We start from the raw sequence: 13830 nt of genomic DNA on the forward strand, positions 1-13830 counted from the left end.
CTCATCAGAGGCCTGGAGAGCGTCGAGGTTGGATAAATCAATGATGCGTGAGACAGTATTGACCCGTAAAAAGAAATCAGTGGGGGGATGTTTTCCATGCCTTTGAGGTAGTGTACGTCTGTAGAAAATTGAGAGACCAGGTCGAAGTGGTGGAAACATCGAGGGGGTTTGTCCTCAGGAGATTTGCAGAAGGCATCTGCCAGTGGTTTGTGGTCAGTAAGGATGAAGAAAGAACGGCCCTCAATGTCAGAGCGAAAGTGTTTGACGGCTTCATAGACCGCCAGAAGTTCTCTATCAAAAGTGGAATACTTCTTCTGTGCCATAGACAGTTTGTTCAAGAAGAAATGAAGGGGTGAAACCATGTCTCCTTTGCGTTGCTGTAAAACTGCCCTGAACGTGATGTCGTTGGCGTCCGTAGTGATGAACAACTCGGCAGATGGATTGGGGTGGGCGAGTACAACGGAGTGAGCTAACGCTGTCTTTAGAGCCCTGAAGGCCTGTAGCATAGGTTCAGTCCAACAGACTGGCTTAAAGCCCAAAGTTTGTTTACCAGACAGCAAGTCTGTCAGCGGGGCCTGCATGGTGGCAGCAGAAGGTAGACGTCGGTAGTAGTAATTCATAGTACCCAGGAAATATCAAAGTTCTTTGTACATAGCCAGGGGTGGGAATGACATGACAGCCTGCACGCAGGATTTGTGAGGCTGTATTCTGTCTGCGGAGACGGTGTAACCCAAAAATGTCACAGAAGACTGGCACAATTGGAATTTATCTTTGTTGACCTCGACACTTTTGGAGTTCAAGGTCTGGAGGACCTGGGATAAATGAACTTCATGGTCCTCAGTCAACTTGCTGAAAATGAGGATGTCATCCAGCAATGCAAAGCAGGACTTGAACTCTTATAAGATTGAGTCAATGAAACATTGCCACATATGTGCTGCATTCTTTAAACCGAATGGGATGAAGTTGTATTGGAACATACCAAGTGGCGTGATGGTAGCAGTCTTTGGAATGTCTTTAGGCGCTACGGGTATCTGCTGATAGGCATGTATACAGTCAATCACACTGAAGATTGTGGCTCCTGATAACATATGGGTGGAATCGTTTATGTTCGGCATTGGGTAATTGTCCATGATGGTATGAGCGTTTAAGCATCTGTAATCACCACACATTCGAAAAGAACTGTCGTATTTGGTGAGGAGGTGAATCAGTGAAAACCAATTGCTGTCCGATGGCTGTTGAATGCCTGCCTCCAAAAGTTCGTTAATTTGCTCCTGGGCCATGCGCAACTTAATGGGGTTGGGACATCTAACCTTGTGGCTAATAGGAGGGCCAGCAGTGGTAATTATCTTGTGCGTCATTCTGTCAGTGATGGAAGAGACTGAGAACTGCACACGAGGTTGAGTAACGTCCTGACATGAAGTTTTGGGACGAGTAGGGTGCAATAAGGCATAGCCAATAGTGCAAGTGAGAAAAGGCAACACGAAAGTCGCATGCCTATTATGTGAGTGCGACGTGCACTTGTTTGGAGAGGTAGGCTGCACGCACAGCACAGAGCAGATCAGAGTGCGCAGCGACTGTCTGTTATAAGCTTTGCCTTGAGTAACCGGCGCGGGCAAGAGAGGCGTTGGCATCGCGCAGGGAACGGCAATGGCCGCTTAATCTCATGGTTGGCACACTAGAGAGGGGGAATGTTTACCAACATGCAGGGTGGCTGCCTGTGCGGTGGGCATGTTCGCATCGTGCGCATGACTGTCATTAGAAGCACTTTTCAAAACACATGGTACTGCATGTAGCAGCCGTGTGGCAGGTGCAGAGATCACTGAACGCAAATCATCACATACAATGAATGTTTTTGAGCTAACCTGATGAGTGTCCATGCTGGTGTCTGCTGATGAAGCTCGATCAGGTGAAGGATCTGTGGACTGCAGTTGCAGCAGCGAGGTACGAGCCGCAGTGAGCTTGTCAAAAGTGTGAGCAATGCGTTGGTTCAACTCGTCATTTTGCCGATGGAGTTGCGCCGCTGCATTGCACTCTGACAGTAGATTAGTGACGCAGGTCACAATCTTGTCCACGAGGGTGGAGCACTTGTGAACCAAATCACATATCGCGACGGAAATGGAACAACGAGCGTAAGTGCCTGAGCATGGTATCTGAGTGTCCCTTTGAAGACTACACAAGCGATCGATCATTCTGGAAATCATCCACTTCACCTTTCACATGTTGGTGTGCACAGTCCAGTGATACAAAACATGAGTCCATTGTTTGAGGTAATGGCGTAACACTCGGCCATTGTAGAGCTGCAAAATTTGAGGTTAACATCATTGGAGGTCGAAATCACTGTCTGCTAGCGGCGAAACCACTGTTGGCAGGGGATTGGAGTGGCCTGGTAGTAGTAGCTGAGCCTCCAAATCCTCATGTAAAACATTGGGTGAGGCAGCCATGGTGTCGAACATAAAACCTGTTGATTCCCCACAGCCGGCGAGGAAGTTTCGGAAGACGTAGAAACTTTGGGGTCACCAATATGGGAAATGGGAATACGGATAACTGTATATGCAACAAACTGTTCCCATAAATGTGTATACATACATACATTTCAGTATTTCAACACAAAGAAAGATACTCGTGTACACTGTACAAGGTACAAATGCTGACTGAAATATTGACATGGCAGCTCGTCAGAGCAGTTAAGAGTTCAAAGATCATGCTTTACGTGGCAATGTGACCTATCGACACCACGAATCCAATGTTGCCAGGCAGAGATAAGTTTCATGTTGCCTCGAATATATGGACTTTTTAAGACTGCTGGGAATTTAAAATCAAACACTGGACATTTTTATGTTAATTTTAAGTATAAGACACACCTGAATTTAGAGGCAATTTTTCAAAGGAAAATCAAGCATTCTATAGTCAATAAAACTGATATTTTGTAGAAATTTAATAGGCTTATCTATGTGTCTTATGTGGATGAGAAATCAATACAGTTTCTTATCAGTGTGCATACCCAAAGTTTCTGAATGCTCTGCTTCATTTATTGTATTTTCTCAATACCTTATTATTAGTGAAACAGTGAACTGGCTTAACATTAATGGCCTTTCTTTAAATTACACTAAAACAAACCTAGGCTTGCATATTGACAGCAAACTGAACTGTTCAAACCACATGCTGGATCAATGCAAAAGATTGAGTTCAGCAACTTATGCATTATGCATTGTTTCTTCTTATAGAAGTATGTAAATCATGGAGTCACTCTATTACGGTTATTTTCATGCCATTATGGCATATGGAATTATATTTTAGGGAAATCAACCACTGGCTAAAAAAAGTACTGTGTGCACAAAAAAGAGCCATAAGGATCATGTGCGGAGTCCATCCTAGAGCCACATGCAGGAATCTTTTTAAGAAACTTGGAATCCTTGCATCCACTGTGCAATACATATTCTCTTTGATGTGCTTCATAAGGAAAGAAAAATCCATTTTTAAACAGCAACTCAGTAATGTTATGACAGTGCAAGGAACTCCTGTTACATGTGGGAAATGCACGTGGCCCAGCCTGTCTTGTGCCACATTTGAATCAGCGGTGAGAAGAAAACATGATAGACACTATGAACAGGCAAATCTAAGTAGAGTATAGAAGAAGTCCATTTCACTGGCTGTAAGATTTTTAACGCACTCCCTTCAAGAATTAAGTGTTTGGTAGAAGATGGGCTCTTGTTTGAAAAAAAAAACTTTAAGGCAATTCCTATTACAAGGATCATTTTATACGATAGAAGAGTTCCAGAACTACAGTGTTTAGCATTTCTTGTATTGTTAACTGCGGATATATGCCCAAACCTTCATTTGTAATCCTGACTATTCTTTATTGTAAACACATATTTTGCAATATTTATTTTCTGTAACACTTACTATTTTGTAGTATTTATTTATCTCTTAAAATTGATTTTCTGTAGTAGAACCCAAGTTACTGTTTACTATAATATGAAATCATTTTGCTTTGTTTTATTGTGCTACCATAGATTTCTGACACATTCCATATTCTGTGATATTGTCACAACATGGATCACCAGAACAAGAAATAAATAAATAAGTAAATAAATTACTGATGATGTTACATTTTACAGCATGCTGAACTGTATGTAACAAAAACAACAGTGTAGTATAAGCAGCAGTAGTAGTAGTAGTAGTAGTTGTTGTTGTTGTAGTAGTAATGATGATGATGATAATAATAATAATAATAATAATAATAATAATAATGATACTTTTTCCATGGATTTTAAGAATCAGCATGACTTTGAACATCAACTGAATGATGCTGTGACAGTGCAAGGAACTCCTGTGACACAAGGAAATGCATGTGGCCGGGCTTGTGTTGTGCCACATTTGAATCAGATATCTCAGCTGCAGCCAGGTGATATCCTGATAACACAGTGCACTGATATTGGATGGACACCTTACTTCCCTCTACTTGCTGGAGTTGTCACTGAAATAGGTGGTCTGATATCTCATGGTATGTCTATGATTTGATAAAACTGTCTGTGTTGTAGAAAATGCATAGTTCATATCAAATATGATTATCAGTTTTTTTGTTTACTTAAAATTCAAAAAGTCTGGGAGTAAATACATGAAAAAACAGTGAATTTAATTACCTTAATTCAACTTCACCAAAATTTTCAATATATCTGATACAGCAAGTAAACAGTTTTGGAACTTTAAAGATATCTTTTATGAAGAGCCCTGTTGAGGCCTCACAGAAGATCATATTAATGAAAAGGGTTTATATCTGAACTCTAGAGAGAATATGTAAGAATTTCACAACCACACTTCCTGATTTGTTCCCCTAAAGTGCTACAAGGGTACAACCTTTATTATGTTGAAAAAATACCTTATTTCTTCTAGTGCATTCACACTTCATTGCATTCTGATGTTCTTATTAAAATGTCTGTCTGCCCTAATTATTTCATTCCCTCAGTTTCTTGCTTACAGTAGAACAACACAAAATGTGTGTATGAACTGTACCTCCAATGCCTCTATGTTTTCTAGCTGTAATTACAACATCATGATGCATAAAGGATTAATATATAGAGAGTGGAAGAATATACATAGTTGCTGCACTGAAATGTCCCTTACCAGTTTACCCAAATTTAAACACAAGTTACTTTGAAAGGTGGTCTTACAGAAGCTAATATTACATGTAGTGAAACAAATTAAATATTTGTTTATTTGCTGTCCATATAACAATCAGCTTTGGAACATTGTCATAGATTTTAGTTCACATGTACAATGGTTTAGTTAACATACATAAGTGCACACACTGATATAAATAACGAAGGTCAGAAATTATCATTTTTTTGTTGTTGCAAAAACAAACTTATGTTATCTACTACTGTTTTACAGAGAGACTTTACAACTCGAAATATAAATGCACACATTGATACAGTGTGTGAAGATCAGAAATAATTGGCCTAGCAGAGCAAACACAGCATTTGCAGGCAGTGGCTAATGTAAGCCAAAAGCTTTGTGCAGTGCACCAAACTCAACAACACTGAATAAACTCCTAATACTCAATAAATTCATCAACATCTTTATGCAGTAATCAATTCACCACAGCTAAGTGCAAACACCGATATCTATACTAGCACAAAGTGTTCAAATATTCTCTGTGTCCCAAACTGTTACACTGGAAAAATGCCTAAGCCGTAAATCAGTGCACATTGAAATATTCCTAACATTGAACACATCTGAACACATATGGCTGTCTGGCCACTCAGCCTCACTGATAACCTTACCCAGCCAGCAGTGATTGTCAAAAAAAGAACATGAGCCTCTCACTCCTCACCTGTTTGAAAACTCTAAGCTTTTACATTCTAGACCACCATTGGAATACACTCATAAATCATTTAACATGTATTCATTTGAAAATATGGGATATACATTTACAATGCATTTTCATCCTGATACTACAGTGTTTAATTTTAGGCATAGCAAACATCATGTTTTTAATTAAATATTGTACACTATAAATAAGAACTGCAGGAACCTAATCAAGTTCATGTCTATTCATAATGGCCATGCAGAACAACTGTAGTCAAATTATCATCTTACAGTATTAAGATTACCAAAATTTTCTGTTAAATGCATGTAAACAAATTGGGATAACAGGACAAACTGTTCATGTTAACACTAATCTTTTATGCATCTGTCGAGAAATCTTTGGGTTGGCACAATGTTTACTATTATTAAACAATTTCTTTGTAACATTTATAAGCTGGTGTTAACCCATTACATAAATGTAGTCATTTTATGGCTGGCATCATGATATTTCCATCTGTGTGATGTATGCACATGTACTATGTTTATGTTAATGTTGTCACAAGAAATTTTACGCATAAATGTCAATAATTTACTCAACATTTGTTGTATGAATATGGTAGTAATTTTACTGAATTCTTCTTTTTATTGCAATTTCAGCACTGTTCTCAGATTTTTTGTAGCTTGTCTGGAACTGATTTGTGTTTGTAGTGAATATTTAATTTTAACACAATCAGAATCTTGGCTTATGCTTTGTGTCCATAACCATGTGGTGATTTAGTTTAGCCTTGCCACTGTGGAATTTCCAGGTGGTTTCTGTTGACCAGCTCATTAAATATCTACCCCATTTCCTCACTCTGTTATCTATAGTGACTTGGAGCACTCTACAGCTCACACCTACTGACCTGGCTCGGCCACTACATTGCAACTTGGTAGCCACACATCACTCAGCTAAACCTCTCATTCTTTGATTAATTTTTATATTGGTCATACTGCTCATAATGTTAGAAGTTATACAACAAATTTATTTGAGTGCCTGCCAGTATTATTTTTCAGCAAATCTGTTATGCTCTCTCATCAGACAAAAACCTATGGCTATTTGTGCCACACTTCTTTGTGTATGCACAATCTAGGCAAGAGACCTTTAGTCTAACCTGATATGGTCCACAAACTTGAACTGTTTTCTACCATTTGCTTTACCTACAACTATAACATCTCATGTAAAGTATATGAGAGGCTCATATACTTTTCAGATGGAACTGGTAGTCAATAAAGGAAGAAAAAAAACTTTTCAAATCTTTGCAACTACAAAGTATATTTTGGGGTGGAGGTCAATGGCATTTTCCTCCTCTTGCCATGGTAAAAATGTATGTGATGGTGTAGAAGATACAACAAAACATGAAGTGAGTAAATCCAGCCTACAAAGAATGACCACAGACCAAATCCTTACAATAGAGGACATGTATGGCTTTTGCATGTATAACATTAAAGACATCCCCTATTTTCTCATCTAGAAACAAGAGGTATTCTTCGTATCATAACAACCCTTCAAAGTAGATTTGAAAACTATATAGCAATAAAAGGAACAAGAGATCCCACAAATTCCTTGGCATCACAGAAAACTTAGTTTGATGCTATGTAACATCAGAAAACAAAACTTACAAGGATCATTGTGTCAGTAAAATTACATCTCTGTCTATAACATTGAATTACATAATGGCATTTGTATATGATGAACAACAGTGAATTGCACAGATTGAAAGAATAAGTTTGGAAACAATGATGTTTTTGTGCATTTTTACCACCTTGCTGACCCAAGAAAGTCATTTAAGAAATCTACTAGTGACAAAGTTTGGATACCAATGAGAAACATATTAACGAAGCTGTCAGTGCTTGAACTTACCACAGCAACTGGGAGATTCTATTCTATATCACAAAAGCTGTCTGAAGAAATAAGTGTTCTTAAAAAAACACCACCACAATTAGGAAGCACCACATCTCCAGAGTATGTTAACTGAAAATATTTATTTTATATTTTTCAAGATAATATAAGTGTTTAATTCAGTATTTTTTTAAATTTTTGCATATAATTAATTACCTCAACTTCAATGACAATTGATTAAATGTAACCAATATCACAAGTGAATTAGGCAACAGCTATAAGATCAATTTTAGTGTAATGTGAAGTACTGTATTTCCTCATTTTCAAAAATTCATATCTTCGTTCACAGTCAGATATCAATGTTACAATTTTTTACAGTACTTTGCTATCATATAGGTGTATAAAATGTGCAAAAAACTTTTGTAGTCAGTCCTACCAAAGAATATGAGCCCCAAACTTTACAAAAAATTAAGATTTTCAAATATCCAAAATTTATAAAAAATTAAGGACACATTTGTCAATGTAATTGCTCTATATAAGGCTAGTAGTTTATAATATCTACCTAGAGAAAAAATACTCTCTGATAAATCACTTCTCTGTTCTTCTTTTTGGGTCTAAAAAATTGAATTTTTTTCTAAATTTTCCATAGCAAACTTTGGAGGTCATTTGGATTGGTAATTTTGAGTTTAAGGTATTTTGGGTAATAAACAATGTTCTAGAGAAGACTTTCCTAAAAGCAATCATGTCAACTGCAGTGTTGTAACTTAACCCAATGCAGAGATATTCAATAACGCTAATGTCTACAAATTGAAAAACCCTCATGCACTTACTAATAAACGTGGCTGCCATTCAGTAAGGGTGCAAGGTAAGCTTTTTTTAAAAAAAACTGTTTTGAACTTCTCAACTATAGGGCAATCACATGTAAAACAACCAAAATATTTAAAAATGGTCACGCATCCAACTTAAATTTTATTGGATCACTTCTTTTTGATTAACCCAAAAAACTATAGACAATGCAACTATTTTTCCAAATAATGACCTTTATCTGTAATGGAGGTGTAATTTCTGGTGATTATGTTTCATGTTTAAGAGTTTCTATAATTATTATTTCAGGAGCTGTCATAGCAAGAGAATATGGCTTGCCTTGCATTGTTGGTGTTCAGAATGCTACCAAACTGTTCAAAACAGGTAAAAAATGTTTTTCCAATTTATGGATGGTTATCATTGTTTCCAGTCCCATATGCATACCTTCCCTTACTATTCCTGTTTAAAATATTCAGTTAAAAAATATGGGTCAATGTCTGATACCTACATATTATTTAACACACTGTATTATTAGTAGTCTGTCTAAAAATGCTCCACTTATTATAATGTGTATGTAACTCTTTTTGTAACTTACTTTGTTATACTGTAAAAGATGGACATTTACTTCCATTCAGCAACTGTGTGCACTGATAATGTGAACCCACCAGCTTTTGGACAGTTTCCAGAAACACTTAGTGCCAATGCAGGATTTTTCTGTGGTATTTTTGCTGTATAAACTTAATTGTATGGAGAGGGAATAAGAATGAATCTGGGTACTTCATTTAAATTACTTGCTTCTGCATTCAAATCTCTTTGTTGCTGTTCATATTTGTTTAATATGACATTTCCATTCTCATACCCTCCTTTCTCCATATCTGACTTGTGACTATCTTTCTGCCACTTTAAACTTTTTCTCACTGAATACTGAGACTTGAATCTTTGTAAGTGGGCTTTCAATGGGTAGTTGGTGTCAGGTATGTGCCAGTTCAAGTTTTTCAGCATTTCTGTGGCATTCTCCCATGAGTCAAACAGATCATTAACCATTCATGCTGCCCCTCTTTGTATCCATTCAGTATCCCCTGTTTGTCCTATTTGTTATAGTTGCCACACCCTTACTCAGTATTCTAGATCGTCGCACTAGTGTTTTGTAAGCATCTTCTTTGTAGACTGACTGCATTTTCACAGTAATCTACTAATGATAAGAAGTCTACCATCTATCTTACTCATGACAGCCTATGTGATCATTCTATTTCATCTCTACACAAATTGCTACAACCAGATATTTGTATGAGTTGACTGACTCTCACTGTGACTTTTTGTGTATTTTACTGTAAGACACGACAACAGCATGACCACAATGAACCAAAGTTTATTCTTCTTCCACATACAAACAGACAACAGCTGAAAACATAGACACAAACATAGAAACAATCCACATACTGATACAAGCAGTTACTGACAGTAAGCATGAGTACCATATGAGGGCAAGTGCCTGCTGCACTGGACTTATAAAGAGGAGGGCTCTGGTAGATGGTGTGGTGGATGCCGTGCTGTGTCCACAAGTCATCTGGTCCACGGCAGGCAGCCTGTGGTGGCTGACCCACACAGATGCTGTTGGTAGAATACTCAAAGTTTAGTGTGCCGTGCAAGAAAAAGGTGGAGAAAGGGTAGGGCAGCTAGGTGCTGTCAGGAGGATAGATGGAGGGCAGGCTGTGCCATATGTTTTCTGAATTGCAGAGGTGGGGAACTCTCCCTGCAATATATCATACGTTCCCGTAACCTTCCTGACCTCAACCTTCGTTAGTCATTTTTGTCACCCATCTAGCCCCTTTCTTGCTCCCATTCCAGCAATACACAGCTCTCATTCTTCCAAAGCATCCAGTCTTTTTACTTCTCTCCTTTTCTGCTGCCCCCCCCCCCCCCCCCACCTCTCCCCTGTCCACTGTCTAACCTCCCGACTGCACCTAGCTGCCCTACTGTCTCTCCATCTCGACCTTGCACACTCCCTAGCAGCACTTCACTGACCCCCACCCCTACCCTGCCACCCCTCCCCCTCCCTGCCCAAGCCTCCTACTTATCCACACCCAGTTGCCACTCCCATGATGTACTGCTGCTATTGCTCGCAGAGTGGCTTCAACTGCCAGAGGCTGCAGTCATGTTTGTGTGAGTTGCATTTGTGTGTGTGTGTGTGTGTGTGTGTGTGTGTGTGTGTGTTGTCTATTTTCGATAAAGGCCTTGCTGGTTGAAAGCTTATATTGTGGCAGTCTTTTTGGTGTGCCTATCTGTGATGTAGCATGTCTGCTATAAGGTGAGTAACAACATTCCTTTTCATAATATTTTATTCTCTGAATAGCTAGATGCCCCCTAAATTGTTTTGTCAGATGATGGAAGATTTGGTTCCATAAGTTAGCACTGGTGTCTTCACAGCTACTTAAATAGAACTGTTTTCTATATTTATTGACTGAAGTTTCATTTTATAAGTTCTTCTCCTTCCAAAAGTGCTTTCAGTTCATAGCTTGTGCAAGGTTCCAGCCACTTTCCTTTTTAATTGTATAGTTTAGTTTTCACTAGTGTGCTAACAGAGGATAGTTATTTTCTTCTTCTTCTTCTTCTTCTTTTTTTTTACTGTAATGACAGAAAGCCTTCAGCTTAAGAGGGGTGACATGAAGTACTGTTTCCTCAAAGTATTATCCATAGTTACTACCCATACTAGCTGCAAGAGGGGAACCCTTTATAAGTTAATCTTTCTGTGTTATGTGTATCTAATTTTCACATTTTGTTTTTAGTGACAGTAAACACTCATATGAACGCTACGTTTAAATTTTCTTTCAATGAAAAAAAAACTTTTGTACTAATTATTTTATTCTTTTCCAAAATATTCACCTCTAAAGTTTAAGCACTTTGCATAATTGTTCCACTTTTCTCATTTTGCAAAAGGAATTCACATCTGTAACAGTTGTGCCCATGACCATCATGATCATAAGAAACCTTTATTAAGGACACCATTAGATGGAAGATAAAATATTATATGACTACAGTTTTTCACTGTGACACAAATAAGGTATCTTGAAAATGCCTAAGGGGATGAAATTAGCAAATAGCAAAATCATGAACTAAATATTGATTTCAAAAATAATAACAGCCTATGAAGGAAAATGACTTTCCTCAAGAAAAAGATCAAATAATTAATTACACTATTAATTAATTCAGTTCCCACAAATGAATTTTGAAACTCACCATTTACTTAAGAAAAGCTGTTTGGTAGCAGGAATCATACCAGCAAGAGAGATGACACATTAGTGTGACGATTCTGCTTTATTTTCATAACACAGGATACAGCACATCTGCACAGTACAATGTTCTAAATCAAACTAACTTCTATGGAGTCCACCCATATATCTCAGTCAATTGTGTGTGTCCACTGGTCAGAGGTGTTTCTCATGCTGGTTACTCACGTTGGTGTACCCACAGACACCCATCCCCCTCCCCGCCCTCGAAATGTGGAGTAGTGCTAGGTGGGTGTCATTGAGGAGGTGGAACATGCACAGATGCACATGGCTGGCAGCTGTGTTATGGCCAGTTGTTGAGTGGGGCATGGCTGGACATTTCGAGTGCCAACCCAATGTGATGCAAGTAACCAAATATGCCATGGCTGGCTGCAAAGCTGGGAACAGTTGGACTGTTTTTCATTGTGGACTGGCCAATAACATTTGTGCTGTATAGATGATATGGTGCCAAAGGTTGAGGAGACTGGTGGGGGGCGAGCATACCGATTTTTGTTTATCTGTACTGTGGTTCTGTTGGCTCTGTCATAGTAAGTATGTGACAGCATAGTCAACATTTGTAGATAACTGATGTGTGTGTGTGTGTGTGTGTGTGTGTGTGTGTGTGTGTGTGTGTGTGTGTGTAAGTTGTCGGGCAATTGGTCCTTTATCAGTCACACAGTTGTCAAGGCAGGAATCCATTATCAGATTATTGTCAGCAAACTTTGCACATGTGTTCTCTGGATCAAAGTATCTCACATCGAGTTTGATGATGACTGGCACCTCAGAGTCTGAATTAGGCATATGCAGGTCAAACAGTAAATAACCATATATGTCATCTTCTGGGCCCATGTCAAATGCAGCTGTGTCCGCAGCTGTGTGTTCATGCAGATTCCTTTTCTGTTGAACAAAATGCCAAATTGTGTGTGGCACATTTTACCACTTTATACAGGCCTGAAGAGGGTGGCTGTAAAGATGGCTGGATTGTATCGTCCCCTAGCATCACAAATTCGCAATTGCTCACCACTGTGTGTACAAAAACTTTTCGTTTGGCATGCAAGGTAGGTGGTGGTACACTCTTGTCATTGATGTGGCTCTTCACTATCTGGACCAGTGCTGGTCAATCTTTTGCATCAAGGGGCTGTGTGGGTAGAGCAAACTCTGCTCGGAATGTGAATGGCTCAGCATATAAGTCATATGCTAGTGATCCATGTAAGTTTTCCTTGAATGATGTACAAACATCTAGTGGCAGCTGTGGCAAGGCTTCCATCCACAGTCCTCTATGATGCATGAGTGCACCTTGTAGAGCTGTGTGCCACCACTCCACAAATCTGTTACTCTAAGGTTGGTACATAGTCATATGATCACGCATAATCCCATAGAGATTGCAGAGTGCCTCAAATAGTGTGGACTCAAACTATCTTCCCTGGTATATCATTATCATTTCAGGGCAGCTGAATCGAGCTATCCAAGTATCAACACACTAGAAGTTGACTTTGGTGTAAAGTGTTTAATTGTTACTACTTCCACCCAACAAGAGACTCTGTCAATAATTGATGGTAAGTATCTATAATCTATCAATTCTGGAGGAAAACCAATGAGGTCTATGTACACATGCCGAAAAAGAGAGTGTGGCATATCAAAGTGTCCTAGTTGAGTTTGTACATGGAGGCTAACTGTGCTGCACTGGCATGCCAGTAAAGCTTATGCCCAAACGCTACAGTCATGTTTAATGTTCAACAAAATGAAACATTCAGTGACAAGCCTTACTATTGGCCTAACCCCTGTGTGCTTCAAGTTGTGTCATTATTCGAAAATCATGCAGCATGTGGATGTGTGTACCAGTGGCTGGATTTTGTTCTCAGATACTTCACATAGTATTTGAACGTTAGTCACAGGGACTGTCTACCACTCCATGCAGCATGCAGAGACTGGTGGAATCCCTGTTAAGTAAGTCCATAATGGTTATGCCATGGTTCCACTCTTCCGCTAGTTTGTTATAATCTAGTTGTAGAGAAATAACATTGATCCACGACTGAGTGTCTGCAACTGTTGTCAGCCAGCACCATGTAGATG

The 13830-nt window shown here is 38.8% G+C and overlaps 1 protein-coding gene across 1 annotated transcript in view; it reads left to right on the forward strand.

The window, feature by feature from the left end:
• The window catches only part of LOC124616263 (putative phosphoenolpyruvate synthase), a 317495-nt gene that overhangs the window by 285140 nt on the left and 18525 nt on the right, over positions 1 to 13830 (forward strand). Inside the window, exons 26-27 of the mRNA XM_047144567.1 lie at positions 4276 to 4504; positions 8801 to 8875. Of these exons, the coding sequence (XP_047000523.1) occupies positions 4276 to 4504; positions 8801 to 8875 (304 nt within the window). The remainder of the gene's footprint in view (positions 1 to 4275; positions 4505 to 8800; positions 8876 to 13830) is intronic.

Source organism: Schistocerca americana, chromosome 5 (genome assembly GCF_021461395.2).
Source record: "Schistocerca americana isolate TAMUIC-IGC-003095 chromosome 5, iqSchAmer2.1, whole genome shotgun sequence".
Classification (NCBI taxonomy): Eukaryota; Metazoa; Arthropoda; class Insecta; order Orthoptera; family Acrididae; genus Schistocerca; species Schistocerca americana.